This window comes from Choloepus didactylus, chromosome 15 (genome assembly GCF_015220235.1).
Source record: "Choloepus didactylus isolate mChoDid1 chromosome 15, mChoDid1.pri, whole genome shotgun sequence".
In the NCBI taxonomy this organism is placed as follows: Eukaryota; Metazoa; Chordata; class Mammalia; order Pilosa; family Megalonychidae; genus Choloepus; species Choloepus didactylus.
Window position 1 is genome coordinate 44,068,423 of NC_051321.1, and position 26,661 is coordinate 44,095,083.

The window sequence follows — 26,661 nt, forward strand, 5'->3', positions numbered from 1 at the left end:
AAAATGAATTTAAGTATCCTTTACACTGTGGTATTATTCACATTTCTCTTATTCATGGACTATGTATTTTTGGTAGAGCTGTTGTGGAAGTGAATATCCCCATAGAATCTGAAGTTAATCTGAAGCTGCAGAATATAATGATGCTGCTTCGTAAATGCTGTAACCATCCATATTTGATTGAATACCCTATAGATCCTGTCACACAAGAGTTTAAGGTAAATACCATTTAATAATTTACTGTTTTGATTTCTGTAACTTTCTTATATTGGAGGAAGGTATTATTTTGTTTGGTTGGATTTTTGTTATTTAAAATAAATATGATGTTGTTTTCCATGTGACAATTATGATCCTTTCTCCATTAAATTGGGACAGTCTTCTCCCCCCAAAGTCAAAGAACCTTGCGAGGGTTAGAATGATCAGTTTCTATATGTAATAACCCAGCTACAAATATTTTGATTTCCATATTATAGGAATAGCTTAAAAATAATCATCCTAAATTTAGATTGTAATTAATGTAGCTTTTTTAATAAAGTCATTGATTTCTACTCTGCATTTTACTTGATAACTATTTTAGAGGTAGTTTTCATCTTTTCGGTATTCCTTTTAGTTAACTTTTCATATTATGAGAAAGACAATTTAATTTTTCAGCTTGTCAGAATAAACCTGTTTGCTCATTGGTTGAGTCTCAACAAATAACCACAAAAGAAAATGGAAAAGTTGGGGACTTTTAGATTAAGTGAATGAAATGCAAGATTTCTTGGGCATAGAAATAAAAGAAATCAATTCATGCTTGTTTCACACTACTTAACAGTAGGATTTCTCACCTCCAGCAAAATTTGCATTTTAGACCAGGGATAATTCTTTATTGTCAAACTGCTATTCTGTGTGCTGTATGACATTTAGCAGCATCCCTGGCCTCTACCCACTAGATACCAGTAGTGCCCCCCTTCCCAGATGTGACAACCAAAAACGTCTCCACATACTGCGAGATGGCCCCTGCAGGGACACAGTCACTCCATTTGAAAACACTAGTGTATAGTTTTTCTTTAAATTAAGGAAGAAGATAGTTTTCCTATTAACACATCTGTGATGGGGTAATGTTTTACCAGAAGGTGAAAATTTTCCTTACCCTCAGCGTCACTTATGTTGCTCTAAATAGATTCCTATGTTTTCTTTAATTTCTACTAAGAATTCTAGACTTAATTTTCCTACATGTTTGTTTTTGAAAGTTTACCCTATTATAAAGAATAAACCTCAACATTATAGAGTAATTTTGAAACTGTTCTCTTTTACATTCCTTTGGGAGAGGGGTGGGGGAGGATAGTTGCTTTTTTTTTTTGTATTTAAAAAAAAATTTTTTATTAGAGAAATTGTGGGTTTACACAGCAATAATAAAATATAGGATTCCCATACACCGCACCACCACCAACACCTTGTATTGGTGTGGAACATTTGTTAAAATTGATGATAGCACTATTTTGTAATTGCACTATTTTTTTTAACAGTAGTTACCTTTGTTACAATTGATGAAAGATTATTAAAATAGTAGTATTAACTATTGTCCATAGATTACATTCGCTGTATTTTCCCCCATATACTACCCTATTATTAACACTGTATATTACTGTCACACATTTGTAATAATTCATGAAAGAACATTCTTAGACTTGTACTATTAACAATAGTTCATCATCTACAATTAGGTTCATTGTGTTACACAGTTATACTCTTACACAGTTTATCATTTAATTTTTATTCTGGTAACATAAGACCCGAAGTTTCCCCTTTAACCACATTTACCTACATAATTCAGTGTTGTTAATTACATTCACAATGATGTATTACCATCATCACTATCCATTTCTGACCCTTTACAATCAACCTAAATAGAAATTCTGTACCAACTAAACATCAGCTTCCCATTCTCTTACCCCAGTCTATCCACTGGTAACCCATATTCTAGATTTCAGTTCTGTGAGTTTGCTTATTCTAATTAGTTCACGTCAGTGAGATCATATAATATTTGTCCTTTTGTGTCTGGTTTATTTCACTCAGCATAATGTCCTCAAGTTTCATTCATGTTGTCAAAAGTTTCAGGACTTCATTCCATTTTAAAGCTGAGCAATATTCCCTTCATATCCATTATCAGAAAATAAGCCTTTTTCTTGTTCAATTGTATTCTGACTTTGATAGAAATTAAAGAGTAGAGATGTTTATTAAGGATACAGTACTATTGGGTTTTGCATTTACCCTTTTAGTTACCCTTACTAATAATCTCATTTCTTCACATGATTCCAAGCCACTCTCTCCTGTCTTTTCCTTTCAACTTGCAGAACTCCCTTTAGTAATTCCTGTAAGGCAGGTCTTTTGTCGGCAGACTCTTTCAGTTTCTGTCTATCTGTGAATATATTAAACTCTCCCTCATTTCTGAAAGACAGTTTTGCTGGATAAAGAATTTCTGGCTGGCAGTTTTTCTCTTGCCTGCATGGTTTCTGATGAGAAATCAGAACTCAGTCTTATTGAGGATCCCTTGTATGTGATGAATTGTTTTTCTCTTGCTGCTTTCAGAATTCTTTCTTTTATCTTTGGCATTTGACATTCTGATTAGTATGTATCTTGGAGTAGGTCTATTAGAATTTATTGTGTTTGGAGGACGTTGTGCTTCTTGGACACATATGTTTCCTTCATATGCGTCTTTCATAAGAGTTGGGAAATTTTAAGTTTCTGTTAATACCTTCAAGTTCTTTATTCTTAAACACTGTGATCTTAATATCCTTTATGTCCTTATGTATACATTCCATTTTCTCTTTTATTTGATATGGAAGATTTATTTGTTGTTTCAAACTCTGTATCTCCATTGAAGTTATCATCTATTTCCTTGACTGAGCCCTATCTTCTGTTTTTTAGTATGGCATGTAATTTTTTTTTTTCTTCTGATGTCTAGGCATCTGATTATCTCTATGAGTTAACTCGGAAGTTCAGTTTCTCCCCCTGTCTAGGGTTTTATTGTTGACTAACTTTGTGTTAGGCTCTCCTTTGACGCTTGGTCCAACTTATTCTAGACCTTTAGAGTGGCCTGTGTTTAACTGATCAGATTTTCTCAGCTCTTCTTCATCTGATTCTTTCCCTAGATAGTGCTGCAATTTATATTGCTGCTCTTGTGTAATTGTTTTACCTCCAGGAGAAATCTTTCCTCTGGTCCTACCCCAGGAATCGTAATCTGTTCTCTTTCTTATTTTCTCCACAGCTCCTATGACTTGTTTAAATTCTCTCCTTCATTCATTTCCTATTTTCCTTACACTTTTCAGTTCTGGGAACCTCCTGTCTTAGCAGCAGTTCAGTTTAAACACCACTGCCCTCTGCCTCCCCCCCACCCCCATCTCCATCCCCTTAGGCCTTTCTGCCCCTGGTTTCTTCACTGTTAGGCTGTCTTGCCCTGAGGACCTAGATGGGGTCAATCTGGAAAGATAGGTCACTTTAGAAAAGTGTTCTGCATTTAGGTGGTTTTGAACAGAAACTGGATTGAGTGAGGGCACAACACTTCTCACCAGTCTTTCTATTGTGGTCTCCTCCCTACTATCCCCACCAAGGGTCCTTTTGTGTGCAGCACTACTCAGTGCCTTGTGTTCAGCTCTGGGTCTCTGTGGACTTGAGTTCCTGTTCCTGGAGAGGCACTCACACTGCTCTGAGTGCCTCTATAGTCCATGTCCTCTGTGCAAGTGGAGGGATCAGGGTCACCACCTCTGATCAACTCCCAAGCTGCTCGGGACTGAGTGAGGTAGAGGGAAGAGGACCGGCGGTCCAGGAGAAAGCTTCCTACCTAATATTTTTCTTTGTCTTTGATTCAGCGTCTGTGGAGTTCTTCAGTCTTCACTGTCCTCCAGAGTTCTAAGAAAGTGAGGTTTCTTTGCTAAATCTGTGGGGAGTTTTTTTTTCCAGGGGATGTCTTCAATTGCCATGTTAATGACTTCCTCTAGTGGATTTTTAATATGAGCTGCTCCCATCCTTTCTCTGGTGCCACCACTTTTACAACAATGCAGCTGCTCACGTATCTTCCATAATTGCTTTTATATTCTAGACTATATTTTCTTTGAGAGCTAGCTTACGAAAAAAAGTTGAGTAACAATGTCAGTATTTAAAAATTAGAAGTTTTATACAGACGTACTGAAAATTGACCTGTTCATATGGATTTTATTTTGACAAACTGAATGAGTAATAATTGTGATTATTTTCTCTTCCCACCTCCCCACGTCCCTCTTTTCCCACTTTTAAGGTTGATGAAGAACTGGTAACAAATTCTGGGAAATTCTTAATTTTGGATCGGATGCTGCCAGAACTAAAAAACAGAGGCCACAAGGTGATACTTTTAATCAGAATTTTAATTGTTCAATTATTCATTATTAATCAGTGTAGATACTAAGATATACTTACGTTTTCAGGTACTGCTTTTTTCACAAATGACGAGGATGTTGGACATTTTGATGGATTACTGCCATCTTAGAAATTTCAACTTTAGCAGGCTTGATGGATCCATGTCTTATTCAGAGAGAGAAAAAAACGTAAGACTACTTTATGTCCTATATAACAATTTTTTTTTTGTAACTCCTATCTTGATTTCAGAAGTAGTGTTTAAAATAGACTGCAGATTGACAGGACGATAAGAAAGACCAAAAACCCTATGGCAGGATCAAAAACTGTTAGTGTTTGAATCTCAAATTTATATCTTCTGGCACAAACCTTATATAATAGTATTCTACTTTACTTAACCATCATTATCACAGTCATTGGAATAACAGGAGTTTTTTTCCCTGACTTTGGCTTCCCCTACCTTCAACATTTTATTATGAAAAATTTGAAATATACAGCAAAATTGAAAGAATTTCAAGTGAACCTCTACGTATCTACCACCTAGAATCTTCCAGTAACATTTTACTATACCTTTTTTTGATCATGCATCTGCCCAATAATCTATTGCTGTATCCATTCAACATTGCATCGTACTTTTTGATGCATTTCATAATAAATTACAAATGATAGTACATGTCTTCCTTAATCCTTCAGCGTATTTGTTTAATTTATTTTGTCTTTGGGGATAATTTTACATATCCTAAAGTATTTGAAATAAAATGTGCCTTTACTGAATTTTGACAAATGCCTATGTAACCCAGACCTCTATCAAGATATATACCATCAGGCCAGAACATTCTTTCGTGCTCCTTTCAATATACCCCAGCTCTCAGTCAACCACTATTGATTTTTTTTTCACTGTTTTTTTTTGGGGGGGGGGGGGGGCGCAGGGGTTTCTGGAATTATTACTTCTTTATTAGAGAAGTTGTGAGTATACAGATCAGTAAGCATAAAATACAGGATTCCCATACACCACCCCTCCACCACTACCTAGCACTGGTGAATTTTTTTACAGCTGATAAAATTTTTTGAATATTCATTATTCTCCATTTTCATTTGTTAAAGTTGTTGAAATGCAGTATACTAGAAACGGATTGGCTTTTAGAATGTGGGTTTATTAACTTACAAGCATACAGTTCTAAAGCCATGAAAATGTCCCTATCAAGGCATCATCAGACAGTGTCTGGACTCCTGTGTCAGATGGCAAGGCACAAGGCGTCTGTTGGTCTTCCTTCTCTTCCGGGTTTCATTGCTTCCAGCTTCTGGCTTCGGTAGTTTTCTCTCTGTTTTCTGTCTCTTAGCTTCTGGGCTTTCTCTTTGTTTCATGCTCTTACAAAGGGTTCCAGTAAGATGATTAAGACCCACCTAGAGCATGCCTCAGTTGAAATAACCTAATCAAAAGGTCCCTCCCTTGATAGGTCTACACGCACAGGAATGAATTAGCTTTAAGAACATGATTTTTTTTGGAGTCCATAAAACCTCCAAACCATCTCCTTCTCCTTTAAACTTTCCTTGCAATATATTGCAATATATGGTTTTTGTTTTTTGTTTTTTGTTTTAATTTTATTTTGAAATAAATTCAAAGTTACAGGAACAGTTGCAAAAACAATACAAACGCCATACACAGCATACCCTGACCCCCCTCCCCCAATACCCTGATCCATCAACTTTAACATGCTGTCACACTGCCATTTCTTTCTTTCTCTCCCTCCCTGTCTGTCATCCATCATCTGTTGCTCTGTCTTCTGAACATATGAGAGCAAGCTGCACACATCCTTGAACAAACACTAATTCACATATACAATTCCCATGAACAAGAACATTCTTTTATGCAGTCCCATTAAGCGCAGCTAAGAAGTTCAAGAAATTCAACATTGATACAAAGCTTACATTCTGTATTTCTTTTTTTTTTTTTCTTATGTCCCAACTGTGTCCCTTTGAGCCTCCTGTCTTCCATCCTCAGATCCCATCCAGAATCATCCTTGGCATTCAATTGTCATCTATTTAGACTTTTTTTTTTCCCCCAATTGTGGAAGCATATATACAGCCTAAATCTTCCCATTCCACCCCCTCTCTAGCATTCCATTAGTGGGATTAATCACATTTAGAATGTTGTAATGCTATCACCTTCCCACCATCCATTACTAGAAATTTCCCTTCACCTCAAACAGCAACCCTTCACTGATTTCTTAACTCCCATTGCCCCTTCCTCCACTTCTCATAACCCATACTCTACTTTTATCTCTATGGTCATATTCTCTGATAATTTCTTTGTGTTTACTGTGGGGCTTAAATTTAACCTCTTAAATCCATAACAATCTTGGTTTTCTTTGATGCCAACTTAACTTCTATAGGACCTGTAAACTATGTTCCTTGCATGAAATATTTTTTTCCATCCTTTCACTTTCAGTTTCTTTGTGTCCCTGTGTCTAAGATGAGTCTCTTGTATGCAACATATTGATGGTTCATTTTTTTTTGATCCATTCTGCGAATCTATATCTTTTAATTGGGGAGTTTAATCCATTTACATTCAATGTTATAACTGTGAAGGCATTTCTTGAATCAGCCATCTTATCCTTTGGTTTATGTTTGTCATATTTTTCCCCTCTGTCTATTAATATCCTTTATTGTACCCATACCGAACCTCTTTAGTACTGAACCTTTCTCCAAGTCTCTCTGTCCTTTCTTTGTTTCTCTGTCTGTAGGGCTCCCTTTAGTATCTCCAGTAGGGCAGGTCTCTTGTTAGCAAATTCTCTCAGCATCTGTTTGTCTGTGAAAAATTTAAGCTCTCCCTCAAATTTGAAGGAGAGCTTTGCTGGATAAAGTATTCTTGGCTGGAAATTTTTCTCACTCAGAATTTTAAATATATCGTGCCACTGCCTTCTTGCCTCCATGGTGGCTGCTGAGTAGTCACTACTTAGTCTTATGCTGTTTCCTTTGTATGTGGTGAATTGCTTTTCTCTTGCTGCTTTCAGAACTTGCTCCTTCTCTTCTGTGTTTGACAGTGTGATCAGTATATGTCTCGGAGTGGGTTTATTTGGATTTATTCTATTTGGAGTTCGCTGAGCATTTATGATTTGTGTATTTATGTTGTTTAGAAGATTTGGGAAGTTTTCCCCAACAATTTGTTTGAATACTCTTCCTAGACCTTTACCCTTTTCTTCCCCTTCTGGGACACCAATGAGTCTTATATTCGGACGTTTCATATTATCTATCATATCCCTGAGGTCCATTTCGATTTTTTCAATTTTTTTCCCCATTCTTTCTTTTATGCTTTCATTTTCCATTCTGTCATCTTCCAGGTCACTGATTCGTTGTTCAACTTCCTCTAGTCTTGTACTATGAGTGTCCAGAATCTTTTTAATTTGGTCAACAGTTTCTTTAATTTCCATAAGATCATCCATTTTTTTATTTAGTCTTGCAATGTCTTCTTTATGCTCTTCTAGGGTCTTCTTGATTTCCTTTGTCTCCCGTATTATGGTCTCATTGTTCATCTTTAGTTCTTTGAGTAGCTGCTCTAGGTGCTGTGTCTCTTCTGTTCTTTTGATTTGGGTGCTTGGGCTTGGGTTATCCATATCGTCTGTTTTTTTCATATGCTTTATAATTTTCTGTTGTTTTTGGCCTCGTGGCATTTGCTGGACTTGATAGGGTTCTTTTAGGATTTGTAGACCAATTGAAGTCCTTATCTTTAATTTATCAGATCTACAGCTTCGTGGAGTACACTTTCTCTAACTAACCAGCAGGTGGCATCCACGAGCCACCTGTTATCCACAAGCCAGTTCTCCCCTGCTTAGCCTTTTTGGTGAGTGGGGGAGTGAGTCTTGTGGGGTCCAATTGGTGTACCAAGCTTGCGTGTGTAGTTGGTGTTACCTGCCCTGTATATGGGGCGTGTTTCTGGGCAGTCAGGGAGGGGGGGTGGCTCTAACAATCAAATCTCCCTGGTGATCCTAGAGTTTTAAAGCTGCTGCAATAGTCTAATCCTTCAGTTCAGTCCTGCCACAGTTTGTCTCTGCCACTGACCCACAAGTCCTTGGTATTGGCGTATGGCTCCTGAGACTTGCAAGTGGGCCCCTCTTCCAGGCCGTGCACCCCGGGTCCTCTGTTGAGGGATGACTGTGCTATGTCACAGGTGAGTGCCGTCCCCCCAGGGCAGTTCTGGGCTGCTGGGCTGTGTAGGGAGGCTCCCAGTCTGCTGAAATGATGGCTGAATGGGGCTTTGTTAATTCACACTGCTCTACCTTCCCAACTCTGGGACAATCAGATGAGGTTGCAGGGAAGGCTAATGTCCACGCCCAGTTTTGTGGTGTGTGCCTGTTATTTGAAGCATTTCCGTCACACTGGGTTGTCTGGGGCAGTTCTGGGCTATGGGGCTGGCGATGGGCAGGAGTGTTTCCTGTCCACCAGGATGATGGCTGTGAGCGGACACCCCCCTTTTCTTGGGAAGTTGTGGTGTTTAGTGAATTTTCTCAGCCACTGGATTATTGCCTTTTGTCTCAGAGCTCTCCTAGTTCTGCTCTTGACTTGACCTGCCCAAATTGCAAGTCTTTGAAGCTTTCTGTATTGGGCTTCTTAGAGTAATTGTTTTAGAAAAAGAAAAAAGGATTGAAAAAAAAAAAAAAAAAAAAACTGGCCCTCCTCAGAGATCTAATGGGTTATTGAAATGCTAAGAGACAAAGCAACCAGGGCCATTAAGGAAAGGTCCACAGAGCAGAGAGATCAGCTTTTCTTCGGGATTTGCATATGCGCCTCAGGGCCCTTCCCCTTTCTATGTTCACCAGAACTCCAAAAATCCTCCGCTTTTATTTTGAAGTTTTTCGTGTTGTTTTTTTTCTATGCCTGTCTCCTCTCTGCTGGGCTGGCTGCTCTCAGATTCTCTGGTGTCTGGTCTCAGTCTATCTATGGTTGGAGTTTGGATCGGTAGAATGAGTTTCCGATAAGGGCTGCCACTGCAGTTCTCCCTTCTTCTTCCCGGAGCTGACAGCCCCTCCTCCCACGGGACTGAGCCTGGCAGGGAGGGGCGCGGGTCCCCTGGCCGCAAAAACTTACAGATTTCGCTGATCTCAGCAGTTCCACGTTTTCATGAGTGTTGTATGAAGTATGCCCAAAGTCAGATTGCTCTGTGGTGTCCAGTCCACGCAGTTCCTGGCTTTCTACCTACTTTCCTGGAGGAGTAACTAAAACATACAGCTCACCAGTCTGCCATCTTGCCCTGCCTCTCCTAAACTATGTTCCTATACTCCTCCATTCACCCGCCTTTATATAGTTCTTGTCAAAAATTACGTATTTTACATGGAGTCCGAAACCACTGATTCGTCATTAGAGTTTGTGTATTTTATATCATGTAGGAAGTAAATAGTGGAGTTACGAGCCAAAGATTATTGACTTCTATTTGTATTCCATTGTGGTCAGAGAATGTGCTTTGAATATATTCTTTTTTTTTTTTTAATTTATTAAGGCTTTTTTTATGTCCCAGCATGTGGTCTATTCTGGAGAAAGATCCATGATCACTGGAGAAAAATGTGTGTCCTGGTGATCTGGGATGTAAGGTTCTCTAGATGTCTGTTAAAATTCTCTGTATCTCTCTCTCCTTTCTTTGTTTCTCTGTTGGTAGGGCTCCCTTTAGTATCTGAAGTAGAGCAGGTCTTTTTTTGGCAAAATCTCTCAGCATTTGTTTGTGAAAATTTTAAGCTGTCCCTCAAATTTGAAGGAGAGTTTTGCTGGATAAAGTATTCTTGGTTGGAAATTTTTCTCTCTCAGAATTTTAAATATGTCGTGCCACTGCCTTCTTGCCTCCATGGTGGCCACTAAGTAGTCACAACTTAGTCTTATGTTGTTTCCTTTGTATGTGGTGAATTGCTTTTCTCTTGCTTCTTTCAGAACTTGCTCCTTCCCTTCAGTATTTGACAGTGTGATCTGAATATGTCTTGGAGTGAGTTTATTTGGATTTATTCTATTTGGAGTTCACTGGGCATTTATGTTTTGTGTATTTATATTATATAGAAGGTTTGGAAAGTTTTCCCCAACAATTTCTTTGAATACTCTTTCTAGACCTTTACCCTTCTCTTCCCCTTCTGGGCCACCAATGAGTCTTAAATTTGGACATCTTATTTTATCTCTCACATCCCTGAGATCCATTTCAATTTTTTCAATTTTTTTCTCCTTTCTTTTGTTCTTTCATTTTCTGTTCTGTGGTCCTTTAGGACACTGAGTCGTTGTTCAACTTCCTCTAATCTTGTATTATGAGTATCCAGAGTCTTTGTAATTTGGCCAACAATTTCTTTTATTTCCATAAGATCTTCTGTTTTTTTATTTACTCTTGCAATTTCTTCTTTATTCTCTTCTAATGTCTTCTTTATGTCCTTTATATCCTGTGCCATATTCTTCATGTTTTTTATATCCTGTGCCATGCTCTCATTCTTTGACTGTAGTCCTTCGATTAACTGGGCCAAGTACTGTGTCTCTTGTGATCGTTTGATTTGGGTGTTTGGGATTGGGTTCTCCGTATCGTCTGGTTTTAGCAAATGCTTTAACATTTTCTGTTGTTTTTGGCCTCTTGGCATTTGCTTTGCTTGATAGCTGTGATCTTCCAGGACCTCTGCTGAGGGAAGGCTGTGCTGTGTCACAAGTGCACGCCTTCCCTCAAGGGAAGCCTCGGGCCGCTAGGCCATGCTGGCGTGCTCCCAGCCTGATGCAAAAATGGCTGAATGGAGCGTCCCAACCCCCCCCCCCCCCCCTTTTCGCACAGTGCCGCCTTCCCAGCTCTGGGACAGGTAGCTGTGGGTGCACCCAAGGCCACTGTCCACGGCCGATATTGTGGCGTGTGCGCAGTACCGTGGGATACACTCCCCGTCAGACTGGGTTTCCTGGCACGGCTCTGGGCTTTGGGTCTGGCCCCGGGCAGGAGTGTCGCCAGCATGCCGGGAAGCCGGCTGCAAGGGGCATGGTTTCTTTCTCCTTTTGGCTCTCCCCTCTGGCCCTCTGGCCCCCAGGACAATCAGCAGTGGGTGTGGGGAGGGCTATCCTCCATGCCAGACACCGAGGCGTTGGCTACAGCCCACTCCTGCAGTGCTTCGCTGCACAGTTCTCACTGCTATATCTGCAGCTGCTCCCGGGTTTTTTGTTTGTTTGTTTGTTTGTTTGTTTAAAAGAACTAGTCTGTCTCCAAACGCCAACCCACCGTTTCCCCACACCGCAGCACAGCCACGGGACTTTCAGCTGGCTTACTCACTCATTTCAGAATGCAGACTCCCAATTTCACCAAGTGCACGGTCTCTGTGGATTTAGCAGACCTTGTCTGGCTGTTGCATCGCTGTAGCTGGTGTTCTGGGTCACTTTCTGGTTTTTATCTAGTATTTTTCACGGAGGTGTTTTTTCTTTCACCTAGCCACCATCTGAGGTTCTCTTGCAATATATGGTTTTGACAATGTTAAAATCCCCTTATTAAAAAAGGTGCTTGGAGAAATAAGTGAAATTAACCTGAGCAGGTTTTATTAGTCAGTGTAATTGTTTTATAGATCCAAATGATTGGTTTGGCCTCTCCTTGGATAAGCCTTTAGCAATTGTAATTAAAAACAAGTTTTTCCCTAGTCATGGTCAAACTTAGTTTTTTATTTACTAGTTTATTATTATTATTGCTTTAGATGCACAACTTCAACACAGATCTGGAAGTATTTATCTTCTTAGTGAGTACACGAGCTGGTGGTCTGGGCATTAACTTGACTGCAGCAGACACAGTTATCATTTATGATAGTGATTGGGTAAGTTGGAAGTAAAGTATAGTAGAATGTTAATGATTAATTAGCAATATGTTGATAATATTTCCATTCTGAATTTTTTATCTTTCATTGTACACTTAGCAATTTCATTTATCTATTTTTTTTTAAGTTTCCTTTTTCAACTAAGAATAATTTCTTTATCAAGTTTTCTACACATAAAAACTCAAACATGTTTCCTTTTAGGTATTTAAAGGTTGTTTTGGTTGGTATGTGTTTTGTTTTGTTTTTAGGATTGCCAAGGGTATATGAGATGATAATTTTATCCAGAAGTTACCATTACAGTTGACTTTACCATAATTTTAACCTAGTATTGTTATAATGTTATTTTCCTTTTTAACTTAGAATCCCCAGTCTGATCTTCAGGCCCAGGATAGATGTCATAGAATTGGTCAAACAAAGCCAGTTGTTGTATATCGCCTTGTTACAGCAAATACTATCGATCAGAAAATTGTGGAAAGAGCAGCTGCTAAAAGAAAATTGGAAAAGTTGATCATCCACAAAAGTAAATAATATCTATGTACTACTTTTTTGCTTCATTTGTCTTATCATGTGTCTTGAAATTTTATTTTATTTATTTTATTTTGTTTTATTTTATTTTATTTTATTTATTTTTAAGAATTTATTTCATTAATGTGGGTTAATATAGTACAATTTAAATAGCCGGTGGGGGGATTTGAACCTGCTCAAGTTAGTGACCCAAAAAAAGAAGAAAATTATTATTGCATGTCTAGATGAATAGCAGAGGGGAAGAGAAAGTGATCAAGGATAATTTTTAGTTGCTATATCCTGTACTTTCTAGGGGAGCATTTAGCAGGATGTTAATAGATATTCCTGATAAAGAGATTTGCTAGCCAAAGAGCTTTAAGGAAACTTTGTGTTTCTTCACAAGTTCAATATATTAAGTATTAGAATATGAAACATACATTGAAGTAGTGCTATAAAGAAATCTGTTTAACTCACTGTTGACCAAACTGACTGCAGCATGCCTTTTTTTAATAGTTTGGTACATAGTGCTTTAGAAATATAGTGTTTTTCAGTTTAAAAAAATTCCTAAGGGGATATAAAGTGGGTAAGGCTATGTTCTGTAACCTAAGATTTCTTCGAGAAGGTTTTTTATTTGTTCTACATAAAATTCTATTTGGATAAATGGGTTGATGACTACTTGAAGAAAAGTTAGAAAATCCTCTGTGTCACTCCTAGAGAAGTGGGAGCATCTTAATTATGATAAAAATCACTACCAATTTTGTGCTATCTTTCTAATTACAAATACTTTTTCCATGTTATCTGTTTTGAGGGAAATGCGATGTTCCAGTTTGCTAAAGCTGCCAAAGTGCAATATACCAGAAATGTATTGGCTTTTACAATGGGGGGTTTATTCACAAATTAATAGTTGTAAGACTATGAAAATTTCCCAGTTAAGGTATCAACAGGACAATGCCTTCTCTGAAGAAAGGCCGATGGCATCCAGGGTTCCTCTCTCACATGGGAAGGCACATGGCCAGAGTCTGCTGGTCCTCTTTTGGGTTTGGTGTCTGGTTTCCATGACTTTCTCCAAAATGTCTCTGGGCTTCAGTCTTTGCATCTCTCTTAGCTTCTCCCAGGGGCAAACTCTGGATTACATATTTTAGGTTCTCTCCAAAATGTCTCTCTCAGCTTCTGTGAGCTCTCTTGAAGGATTCCAGTAAAGGATTAAAACCCACCTTGAATGGAAAGGGTCACGTCTCCATGGAAACAATCCAATCAAAATGTCCCACCCATGATAGGTTTGCCCCCACAAGACTAGATTAAAAGAACATGGCCTTTTATGGGGTATGTAACAGAACCAAATCAGTACATGTGGATTAGATTTTCAAACAATTCCTTTGAGTTGGTGGAATATTCAGATTTTAGTTGGAATTTGCATTGTTAGACCATAGATCTTGAGGCTGTATCTTTTGTAAGGTTTTATGCAAGTTAAAAAATGTTCACCAGTGTTGTTTTAGGAATTTGAATGATGAGATACATTATATATTTTTTTAAATATTGAATATAGTCTAAATTTAGATAAGGTATCTCTAGTTTTATTTTCCTAAATTCTGTTTTCAATATTTAAGCTATTAATTTGACAGAAAATTTTGAAAATCTTTTAAATGCTGACAGTGCTTTGTTGAGGTATGATACAGGTGTAGGGTGTGATGAATTTTGGCAAATATTTACACTCATGCAACTGTCTTTCAGATAAAGATAATGAACATTTCTATCATCCAAGAAAGTTTCTTTTTGTATCCTTTCCTGTCATTTTCCCCATGTACCTCTGCACCCCACTAGAAGGCAGCCAGTATTCTGATTCTGTCATATAGATTAATTTTGTTTTTCTTAACTTCATACATGGATTCATTCATAAGTCTGTGTTTGTGGGTTTTTTTTGTTTTTTGTTTTTTGTTTGTTTGTTTGTTTTTTGGTCCGGCTACTTTTGTTCAATGTAATTTGGGATTCATCTGTGTTGTATTATGTATTATCAGAAGTTTGTCTTTTTTTTCCTTGCTTAGTAATTTATCCATTTTCTTGATGGCGGTGGTTTGGGTTGTTTCCAGCGTTTTTTTTTTTATTTTACTCATGAAATTTATGAATGCTATTATGAATAAACTGCTCTGGATATTTTTGTCAAAGTCTTTGTGAACATACACATTTACTTGCTCATAGGTAGGTGTATGTTTAACTATAGGATACTGAACCTTTTCTCGGGTGTGTATACCTTTTCATTTTATACCTCTCCCAGCAGAGTATGAAAGTTTCAGTTGTTCATCCTTGCCAGCACTTGATTTAGTCTTTTTTCATGTAAGCCATTCTGATAGGTTTCTAATGTTTCATATTGTGGTTTTAAAAGGAATTTTAATGTCTTGAATCTCTTGAAATTTTTTTTCTAGATCATTTCAAAGGTGGTAAATCTGGATTAAGTCCATCCAAGACCTTCTTAGATCCTAAGGAATTAATGGAATTACTGAAATCGAGAGATTATGAAAGGTAAAATCTTTTAAAATTTTATAAAATAATTCATAGCTTTGATTTATTCATATAAATGAATATTATTTTCTATAGGGAAGTAAAAGGATCAAGAGAGAAAGTCATTAGTGATAAAGATCTAGAGTTGTTGCTGGATCGAAGTGACCTCATTGGTAAGTATCTTTCTTGTTATTTTTTATGGAAACCTTGAAATTTACACATAGAGAGGATAATATAATAAACGCATAGTTTTTAGTCATTCAGCCTTGGTATTTAGCAACAGTTAACCCATCTTGGTTCATTGCCATCCTTCATCATAACTTTTTACCCTTAAATACTTCATTATGCATCTTTTACTGAAAGGAACATGCTTTGAAACATAACCACTATGCCATTTACATTGAAGGAATTTTGGCACTAATTCCTTAATGTCATCTAATATCCAGTTCATATTCACATTTTCATGGTTGTCTCAAATTTACACTTTGACTGTTATGTCTTTTCTTCCATAACATCCTCCTCTGTTTTGTTTTTCCTTGCCATTCATCTATTGGAGAAACTGGATGATTTGTCCTATAAAATAACTCACATTCTGGAATTGGTTGGTTACTTTCCTCGTGACATCCTTTAATTTTGTTCCTCAATCTACGTATTTCCTATAAATGCGTAAATAGCTCCACAGGCTTAATTAAATTCAGATTCCACATTTTTTTTTATTCAAGAATAGTAGTGCTTTTGTTCTCTTGTTTAACATTATACCAAGATCACATGGTGTCTAACTTTTTTATTTTTAGTGAGCTAAGATTAGTTAGTAGCATCAGGCTGATCTTAATATTATCAAATTCCCTGTAAACTTTATTTAACCTGATGGTTTTAGCATCCATTGTTAATCATTGTTTAGATCCATTAATTCCTTACGGTTTGCAAAATGATGATTTTCTTGTTCTGTTCCTTCATAGCTGGCATTCCTTTATTAAGAAAAAACTTTCATTTATCTTTTATTATCCTCAGATAAAATCCATATAGGAAAGGCAGGGTATATGTTCAATATTTAGAATAATGAGCCTCAGTAACCTACAGTGGTGACCAGTGAAGTGTTTGTGTGGGTTTTTTTGTGTGTGTCTTTATAAACTAACTCATGGACTTCATATATTTGATGTGTTTCAATACATGGTCATCATTAATATTTTCCTAACATTGTCTCACTTTAACCAATGGTAGCCCCTTCACATTGACTCCTGTGCCTTTTTTATATGACCCCATTTGATAGCTTCATTTCTGGCACAACAAAATATCCTAGACTTGTTCTTATCTTGTAAATTTCCTGCCCCAGCCCTGTTATCTGCCATTTTTCCAAGGAGCCTTGGTTCCTTTTATTGTGAAGAGTTTTTCACTCCACAGTATAAAAGAGCTAGTTGAATTGTGCTAGTATGTGGAATGGTAGTACCTGGATCATAAAATGGGGGCAGAGACTACTCTCCATTCATTTCTTAAACTTAAATACACCTAGTAAAAAAGTAGAATTTTAGTTCTTCGGGAGACCCTCATGATTTGTATAGTTTTGTCTTTATAGGCTGTCTTTCAGAGAAGGTAGTTAACTAGCAGTGAGAGAAGGGGGGGGGGGTGGAGAGAAAGCTCCCTTTTTTTAACAGAAGAATACTGACTATTAAAGGTGGTGGAATGATAATTTTAATTCACAATTTTGCATCTCCTTATGAAGTTGATTCAGGCAAGAATTATCAGTGGGTGCTAAAACCGTTAGGTAAAAAGTTGTATAACAGTGTATTTGGAGAGATAATGGGCACCACTTAAAATCATTGACCAAATTTAGTAACACTAAAAGTAAATGACCTGACATTATGTGCCTCCTGATGCGTGATGTGATATGAAGCATACAGCATCACTTATAACGTATTCTTGTTATACGTTTAACCTGAATCTAATCGAGTCTCTAAAACCTAATTTGCAATTTGTGAGAAGTTACAGAGAAGGGCAGAACAAAAGTTAAATGACGACGTGAATCATCCAGACTATGGGATATTTTATCAGACAGCTGGCCTGGACCTTCCAAAATGTTATTGTTGTGGGGGAAAAAAAATCAAAGGGGACTGTTTTAGATAAAAAGTGACTGAAGACATATAATCAAATGTAATGTGTGGAACTTATTTGAATCCTGGTTTAAAAAGGTAAAAAGAGCTGTTAAAATTTTTCTTGGGACAAGTAGAGAAATTTGAATGTAAATGATATGGAATTAATATATTGTCACATTTTTAAAGTATGATAAGTATATTGTGGTTATGAAAGAAAATGCCATAGGAGCTGAATGCTGAAGTATTTAGGGATAGAATCAGTGGTATGCTGTGAGTCATTTGGTGAACATAACCATTTTTTAAATCTAAATCAGGTAAACTAACAAATTACTTTTTAAAAAAATAATATTCAAAACTCATGTTATAATTATTTGACAACATATTACTGGTGTCTCTGCCCTTGAGATTATTTGTATCATATAGGTACGGTAGAAATGCTATATAATGGTACACTGCTGCTCGTGTTTTCCCAAGTCCAGTTTCAGTGATATTATGCTGGTAATTTGAAATAGGTGATGATAGGAATATTTATACTGTGTAAAGAGACAAATCAGGTCCTGGGTTTTTTTTTTTTTTTTATTTGTTTTAAATTGGGTTCTTTCTTATTATTGAGTCGAATTCTTTATATATTCTGGATACAGGTCTTCTATCAGATAATTGCTTTGCAAATATTTTTTAAGTCTGGCTTTTCTTTTTACTTTCTTGATTGGTGTGTTTTGAAGCACAAAAGTTTTTAATTTTTATGAAGTCCAGTTTGTCCATTTTATTCTTTTACCACTTGTGCTTTGGTATTTCATCTGAAAAAATCTTTGCCTAGCCCAAGGTCATGATGTTTTCTCCTAAGTTTTATAGTTTTAACTCTTACATATAGGTCTGTGATCTACTTTGAGTAAATTTTCGTGTAGAATATGATAGAAGGACCTAAATTCATATTTTTGTATGTCATTATCTAATGGTTCTAGCCCCATTTGTTGAAAAGATTATTGTTTCCCCATTGAGTTGTTTTGGCATCTGTTTGATAATCAATTGACCATAAATTTACAGGTTTATTTCTGTACTCTTTAATTCTGTCCCATTGATCCATGTATCTGTCCTTATGCTAGGACCGCACTGTCTTGATTACTGTAGCTTTAAGTTTGAAATTGGAAAGTGTGAGTCCTTCAACCTTGTTAGTTTTCAAGATTGTTTTAGCTCTTCCTTTGCATTTTCATGTGAATTTTAACTTTGAAATAATTAAGAAAAAATATGAGAAAAAGAAAGCATTATGGCTAAATCCTAAATAAATTATCAAATCAAAAGAATCAGTATATAAGGTATATAAGGGTAGTTTAACATCTGAAAATATTAATATAATTCACTTTAACTGAAGAAAGGAGAATAACTAGATGATTACTTCATTAGATACCAAAAAGCCATTTGATGTATAACATCATAATCTATACAATTCTTAAAATTAGATATAAAGAAGAATGTTTTTATCTGATAGAGTGTGCATGTCCATCTGGGGACTTATTATTAAAATCAAGAACCATCAAGGATAACAGCTTTTACAGCTCTTATTCCCACCCTACAATGTGCAACACTATACAGAGGTCCTAATTAGTGCTGTAAGATAATAAAAATAGATTAGAAGAGTAAAAGTCAGTAAGCAAGAGACAAAGTTATTTGTATTTGCTTTTTTTTTAATTCATTTTTATTGAGATATAGTCACATACCATGCAGTCATACAAAGCATACATTCAGTTGTTCATGGTACCATTATATAGTTGTGCGTTCATCACCAAAATTAACTTTTGAACATTTTCATTACCACATACACAAAAATAATAAGAATAAAAATTAAAGTGAAAAAGAACAATTAACGTAAAAAAGAACACTGGGCGCCTTTTGGGGGGGGGCATTTTTCTACTCATCCATCCATACACTGGACAAAGGGGAGTGTGGTCTATATGGCTTTCCCAATCACATTGTCACCCCTCATAAGCTACGTTTTTATACAGTCATCTGCAAGATTCATGGGTTCTGGGTTGTAGTTTGATAGTTTCAGGTATTTACTGCTAGCTATTCCATGTATTTGCTTTTAACAGCAATAATTGTTTACAAAATGAGATATATACAGTAGCAACAAAACTATAACATGCTTAGGATTAAATATAAAATTTCTATAATACTTTTATGGAGAAAGTAATAAAATTGAAGGACTGAATAAATATACAGATTTATGGATATGAATGTTTAATATAAAAAAATAAGTATTTCCCAAATTAATTTATATTCTTTGCATTGCTCTTTTAATTAAAATCCCAGTGTGACTTTTCAAGGAAATATGAGAGGCTGTTTGTATTGAATTAGCTCATGATAAAATAAATTGATTAGTGGTACATTATGGCAAAACTTAGAAAGGCAAATCAAACTTCCATGGAAAATTAATGAACTGATAGAAATGGTATTTCCCACCAGAAAGGGGGAAATTCCTGTTACTCAATTCATAATGCTGAGACGCTTAGTAATCAACAAGGAGAAAATAAACTTGGAACCTTACTTCGCTCAGTGCTCAAGAACAAATTTTAGGTGAATTAACAATCTATATATTCAAAACCTAAATTTCAAAAGCAAAACTTTTAAATTTAAAAAGATAGGAAAATATATTTATGCCTTTAGAATAGGAAAAGGATTCTTAAACAAGAAATGAAACTTGCAAACAAAATGGAAAATTGACGTTTTATTATATTAATGTTAAAGACTGGTACGTAACAGAAGACACCAGAAACAAAGAAAAAACACAAATCACAAACATGGCAGACAGGTTTATAATTTCTAAATATAGATCAACAAGAAAAATGGATATCATGAGCAGGTAATTGCCAAGAGAGGAAAAAAAATGGCTAATGAGCATACAAAGATGCTTCAACCTCCCTGAAAATTAGAATAATGCAGTTAAAACCTGTATAGATTTCATTTCATACTCATCGTATGTACAAAAATTTAAAAGGCCACATCTTGGCAAATGCAGTATGTATAAAGATAATCTTTCATGGTATCTTTCTTCTGAGGTTTTAAATTAAACATGAATAAGTTCTTTTTTTTTTTAAACTCTGAGAACGTAATTCAAACTAGTATTATGTTCATTGCTTTATAAATTGGCTGGTTGCAGTAATAAAAGCAGTTACCCACTGGTGTACTTTCTGGCTTTTGCTACTATTATTACCTCTTATTAAGGAATAGAATGACCTGTATTTCTGTGTTTTAAACTTTTGACACATGACTCATAACAAAATAGGAGACATTTGTTGTAAGATTTCCTTTCCAGGTTCTTATTCATTTTAAAAGCACCTATTTTAATATTGTTTTTTAGATCAAATGAATGCCTCAAGACAAGTTAAAGAGAAGATGGGGATTTTCAAGATATTAGAAAATTCTGAAGATTCCAGTCCTGAATGCTTGTTTTAAATTGGAGCTAAAGAATGACTTTTAAAAGTTCTTGTTTACATCTAGTGATTTACCTATATTGGTTTCGAAATCCAGATTGACCACTTTACTTTTTTTTATTACTTTTATCAGTTTATATAATGTAACTAGCACCATTGCATACTTAATAGATGGTATTTTTCTGAGCCTTATTAAGAACAAATAAGTATTCATATTAAGTTTAGATTTCCAGCTAATTTTTGAGACTCGGTAGTACTCTTGGGTACAGGCTGATGTACTTAACCCACTGCCAGGTTTATACAGTCTTCCTGTGGAAGTTTAGTAAATGTTTTCCCCCCTTTCTTTTAGCAGGACAGTTCATGGGTTTTTGGTACTTCAGTTATGGAGTAGGCTTTTGATGGGGGAGATTGGGATTATGCTTTATGTTGTTTAAATAAGGAATTGTGTGATTTTAGAGTCTATTTCTATAAGATAGTTTACCAAATAAATGTTCATTATAAAGTGAGCTCATCAGATTATTTTTTCAGAAAAGTAAAATTCAGTTGAAATGATGGTACCAAAACTTTGGCGAAGAGATTCAACATTATTATGCTGATTTGGTTGGTGTATTTCACTACTGTTCTAAGTATATGCCTGTTCTAGTTTGTTAATGCTGCCTGAATGCAATACACCAGAGGTGGATTGGCTTTTATAAAAGGGTGTTTATTTGGTTACACAGTTAGTCTTAAGGCCATAAAATGTCCAAGGTAACACATCAGCAATCGGGTACCTTCACTGGAGGATGGCCAGTGGTGTCCAGAAAACCTCTGTTAGCTAGGAAGGCATGTGGCTGGCGTCTGCTCCAAAGTTCTGGTTTCAAAATGACTTTCTCCCAGGACGTTCCTCTCTTGGCTGCAGTTCCTCAAAAATGTCACTCTTAGTTGCTCTTGGGGTGTTTGTCCTCTCTTAGTTTCTCCAGAGCAAAAGTCTGCTTTCAACGGCCATCTTCAAACTGTCTCTCAACTGCAACTACTCTCTCAGCTTCTGTGCATTCTTCAGTGTCCCTCTTGGCTGTAGCAAGCCCGCTCCTTCTGTCTGAGCTGTTATAGTGCTCCAGCAAACTAATCAAGGCCCATGCTGAGTGAACGGGGCCACACCTCCATGGAAATTATCCAGAGTTACCACCCACAGTTGGGTGGGGCGCATTTCCATAGAAACAACCTAATCCAAATGTTCCAACTTAATCCCCACTAATATGTCTGCCCCCACAAGATTGCATTAAAGGACATGGAACCGGTACAATGCCATATTAAGAGTTCATCTGGACATCGGCTTAAAATGAGAAGGCTCTGGAAGTCGCTGTAGGGTCTTCACAAAAGACCAGAAATTGGAAGTGCTGATAAATTATGTAAACAAGAATAGAACAATGGAGATGCTGAAAATTATTCATAGGAGGGGTAAATAGGACCAGAAAGAAAACAAGACTTAGGAGTGTAATTTGGAATCTCTAAAAGAGGAACATAAAGACCAAAGAGAACAATTTTGGCTCTGTATGGAAGGATATCAGACTGTGAGGAAGAGCAAATCCGAACGCACCCTGGGAGAGGGGAATTGCTCCCTAAACCATACATTTATGTGCTGCTTATTAACCTTATGGGAAAACATTATTCTTATTGCCATGTTTATTCAAATGTAGATACTATTTTCTGTGCCTTGCAATAATAGAACTAGGACACACACAAAAATATTTTCAGAGGACATTTAATGTAAAAAACAGCACGTAGCAGGTTTTTTTAAAAATGAAAATGTGTACCATCGCACAGCCACCCTGGCTAGTCTCCCTTGAAATTCATGGTCATGACTTCAGTAGATTGCTTAATGCCACTCAGTAGTCGTACTAAATTTTCCTAGCCTGTTCTCTCACATTCTAAGTAACTGTTTCAGAGCTCTATCTCTTTCCTCTTGTCTCCAGTATCTTCTACCTCTCACCTTGCTCCATGTTTCACTGAGACAGTGGAAACAATCAGAAAAAAATCTTCCAGAAGTTGCTGCCACTACATCTATAAACCTACCAGCATATATGTTCATGTGCCTTTCTTTCCCATTACTGTGGGTATATTGTCTGTCCTAGCTAGAGCCAACTAAAAAGCCTAATTTATTTCTTTCACAGCAGAACTCCTTGAAAAAGTTGTAACTATCTTCACTGTCTTCAGTTTTTTGAAACTTCCATTTTTTTCCTGAACCTATTTCAGTCACACTTTCATCCCCATCAGCCTTTGGAGCAGTTCTTGTTACAGTCACCAGGAACCTCCATGACCTCATTTTACTTGATCTATCAGCATCATTTCTTACAGTTGCTTACTCTTCTCCAAAAAAGTCATTTCTTTAGTTGGCTTCTAGAATACATATTTGCTTGGTTTTCTTCCTACTTCTCTGGCTTCTCCTTTTCAGTCTCTTTTGCTGGTTCAATCTCTTCTCTGATCCTTAAACATTGGAATGTCTCAAGCACGGCTGGAGATGCCCTTAATAATTTCATTTTGTATCTTTACCAGAACCTTTATCCGAACTCAAACTCAGATATCCAACTGCCTGCTTGACTTTATTTATTTTTTTTTAATTGTGGAATATAACATATTTACATAGAAGTGATAACTTTTCAAGTGCAATTTTCAGAGACTGTTATGGGTTATAGTTCTACACTTTCAGTTATTTCCTTATTGTAAAATAGAACATATATGCAAAAGGACGATAACTTTACACTTAGAGTTTCACAAGTAGCTATAGGGCAAATTTCGAGGAATGTTATGGTTTACAGTTCCACCATTTCAGTTCTTTCCTTCTAGCTATTCTAATACCCTAGCAACAGTGAAAAAATTATATAGATTCAGTATTCATAATCCTATGTTAAATTCCATCTTGTCTGTTGCTACCCTTCCTCTAGTTTAATCATTTTCCTGATCTTCAGGGATGTCTAGACAGTTACCACCCTAACTTGTTCATGTTAAAAAAAGCGGTATTGACATTGTGGGAAAAGGGGATGCAACTGGTTGATGTTTTTGAAGAGGCTGTTGCCTCTGGGTTTTGGGACTTAGGTGGCATAGGAGCTCTCTAGAGGATTTAAGTTTCTGAAGAGTAAACTTAATGAGTGAAACTTACAGAGTCTCAGATCTTTAGGGTTTTCGGGACTGTTGATTTGGACTTATCATGCTGTGGCCATTTGGCATATGTAGCTGAAGCTTGCATAGGAGTAACCTTCAGGACAGCCTCTTGACTCTATTTTGAAGTCTCTTAGGCAACAAAATAAGGTTTCAGTGGCTTTCTTTTCCCCCTTGTGATAAAAAATGCCTGCTTGGCATTTTAACTTGGATGCATGATATCTTCTTAAACTGTCATGTCTGAATCTGAACCTCTCATCTTCTCCAACCTGAATTTGCTTCTCTTGCGTTTTTTAATATCAAAAAATGGCAGCTGCCTAAGTCCAGAATCCAGTCACATATCCCTACTTGCATTGTTAACCACCCTTTATTGCAATATCCTTCTAATTAATTTCTTTTTTTAAAATTCATTTTTATTGAGATATATTCACATACCATACAGTCATACAAAACAAAGCATACATTCTGTTGTTTGCAGTACCATTATATAGTTGTGCATTCATCACCAACATTAATTTTTGACATTTTCATTACCACACACAAAAATAGTAAGAATAAAAATTAAAGTGAAAAAGAACAATTAAAGTAAAAAAGAACACTGGGTGCCTTCCTTTCCACTCCACCCCACCCCATTTTTCTACTCCATCCATAAACTGGACAAAGGGGAGTGTGGTCCACATGGCTTTCCCAATCACATTGTCACCCCTCATATACTACATTTTTATACAATCGTCTACAAGATTCATGGGTTCTAGGTTGTAGTTTAATAGTTCCAGGTATTTAGTGCTAGGTATTCCAATTCATTAGAACCTAAAAAGGGTTGTCTATATTGTGTGTAAGGCTTCTTTTGGAATCTGCCTGCCACTGAAGCTTATTTCATTTCTTTTCACATCCCCCTTTTGGTCAAGAAGATGTTCTCCATCCCATGATGCTGTGTCTAGATTCCTCCCTGGGAGTCATATTCCACATTACCAGGGAGATTTACACCCCTGGGTGTCAGATCCCATGTAGGGTGGAGGGCAGTGATTTCACCTGCCAAGTTGGCTTACCTAGAGAGAGAGGGCCACATCTGAGCAACAAAGAGGCATTCGGGAGGAGGCTCTTAGGCACAATTATAGGGAGGCCTAGCCTCTCCTTTGCAGCAACAGTCTTCCCACGAGCAAGTCCTGTGGTGGAGAGCTCAGCCTATCAAACCACTAATCCCCTATGTCTGTGAGCACATCAGCAACCATCAAGGTAGGGCTAATTCATTTCTCTGGTTTCACCTTTGTCTTCCGGTCTATTATTCTCAGTCTAGCAACCAGAATATTTGTTTCCAAAAAATATACTGAGATTATTGTCACTTCTTGTTTCAAAACATTCTGAAGTCTTTTCATCCCACTCAAATAAAAGCTAAAATGCTTATAATGACCTACGTGTAAGTTCCTTACATCTTTTCATTATAGTTACATAGTAATTTTTGTTGGATCAGTGGTCACTGTTCTTAGTTATCCTCTAGGTAAGCCATGGAATTTACTATGATTATATTTTCTTACTGTTTTTTCATGTGCTTCTTTTTCCGCCCTGAAGTTAATACTTATTCTTGAATCTATTAACAGTTTATCTCCAAACTCTCTAGAAGTGTTAATCTTTCAGTATGTTCAAACAGTTCTGATGGTCCACCAGAAAGCCTTCCTGTCCTCTCTTAAAGACATCCTATTCCCACAGCCCCAGCACACAGTTCTAGTTAGAACTATAGAACAGAGTTCATCTATAATCTTTACCAAAGGAGATTCCTTTGGCTCTTGTTTGTTCAGTGAGTCAGTCTTCCATATTATTAGCTGGTTCCTGAATATTAAAGTGGTACTTGGTGTCACTGCTACAAATTCACCAAAAATTTCCAAGGAAACATGTCTTAGCAATAGTGTATTTTTTTTTTTTAGTTTTAGTAGTTTGAGGTAATAATTTATAAGATGTCTATAAAAAGCACTAATGTCTTTTTGAAACATTAAATGAGTGCTTTTATTGACTTTTAGTTCTTTATTCTTGCTTTTACAGGCTTCACTTTGGTTTTGAACTTAAAAAAAAAAAAAAAAAGTAAATGCCCTTAACGTTTTATGGTTCCATTGCTTCGTTAGCAAGTATATCCCACAAATAACATACTTAGTTTACTTTCGTGACTGAATTGTAAGTTGAATGTTTTATATTTTTATTCCTTTAGGCATTCCACTTACTCCTCATAAGATACTGTACCAAATACTACCTTTTCATAAGTACAGGTAGATGTTTTAAAACACAATCCTCTCAATCTAGAAAGGTGATTTTGAAAGCTTTTTATATTTTGTCCTTATTACCACAAAGATGTATAGAGATAAAGCATTTGTACCTTATATAAGATTCCAAAGCTGGTTTTGTAAATGTGAGTTTTGACCTAACTTTACAGCATGGCATTGTAGAAAGGACATGAGCTTGGTACCGTGATGCCCTTGGGCCTAAATCTAGGTTTTTCAGTTTGCTAACTGACTGGGTTAGTTACTGATTTTCTTTAGTTTCCTAATCTGTAAAACGGATTTAACCTCACTTGCAGAGTATATGGACTGGCCTGTGTCTCACCTTTCCTCTTTCATTCACTCCCTTTAAACACTAGGCCCTGGCCTATGCATTAAAATCAAAGGAGAAAAGTTTTTTCATTAAAAAAAAAAAGACTAGTGTACAGGGCAGAGATATAGAGATGTATTATGGAAGGAGAACAGTCACGCTCAGGCTGACACCGTGGTCTCCGAGGGAATATTCCCCTCTTCAACTCACCTGGAACAGCATAAGCTAAGAAGGGCTTTTTGCCCCCGACATTGCCAGTCAGGATGC

The 26,661-nt window shown here is 36.6% G+C and overlaps 1 protein-coding gene across 2 annotated transcripts in view; it reads left to right on the forward strand.

Annotated features, from left to right (window-relative positions):
• Nucleotides 1-21,426, forward strand: part of HELLS (helicase, lymphoid specific) — a 51,407-nt gene extending 29,981 nt beyond the window's left edge. For both annotated transcript variants that reach the window (XM_037805159.1, XM_037805160.1), the window contains 8 exons: nucleotides 77-215; nucleotides 4,274-4,357; nucleotides 4,440-4,559; nucleotides 12,048-12,164; nucleotides 12,525-12,684; nucleotides 15,089-15,185; nucleotides 15,261-15,337; nucleotides 20,610-21,426. In XM_037805159.1, coding sequence (XP_037661087.1) covers nucleotides 77-215; nucleotides 4,274-4,357; nucleotides 4,440-4,559; nucleotides 12,048-12,164; nucleotides 12,525-12,684; nucleotides 15,089-15,185; nucleotides 15,261-15,337; nucleotides 20,610-20,704 — 889 coding nt within the window. In that variant the 3' untranslated portion in view covers nucleotides 20,705-21,426. The remainder of the gene's footprint in view (nucleotides 1-76; nucleotides 216-4,273; nucleotides 4,358-4,439; nucleotides 4,560-12,047; nucleotides 12,165-12,524; nucleotides 12,685-15,088; nucleotides 15,186-15,260; nucleotides 15,338-20,609) is intronic.
• Nucleotides 21,427-26,661: the final 5,235 nt, after the last annotated feature.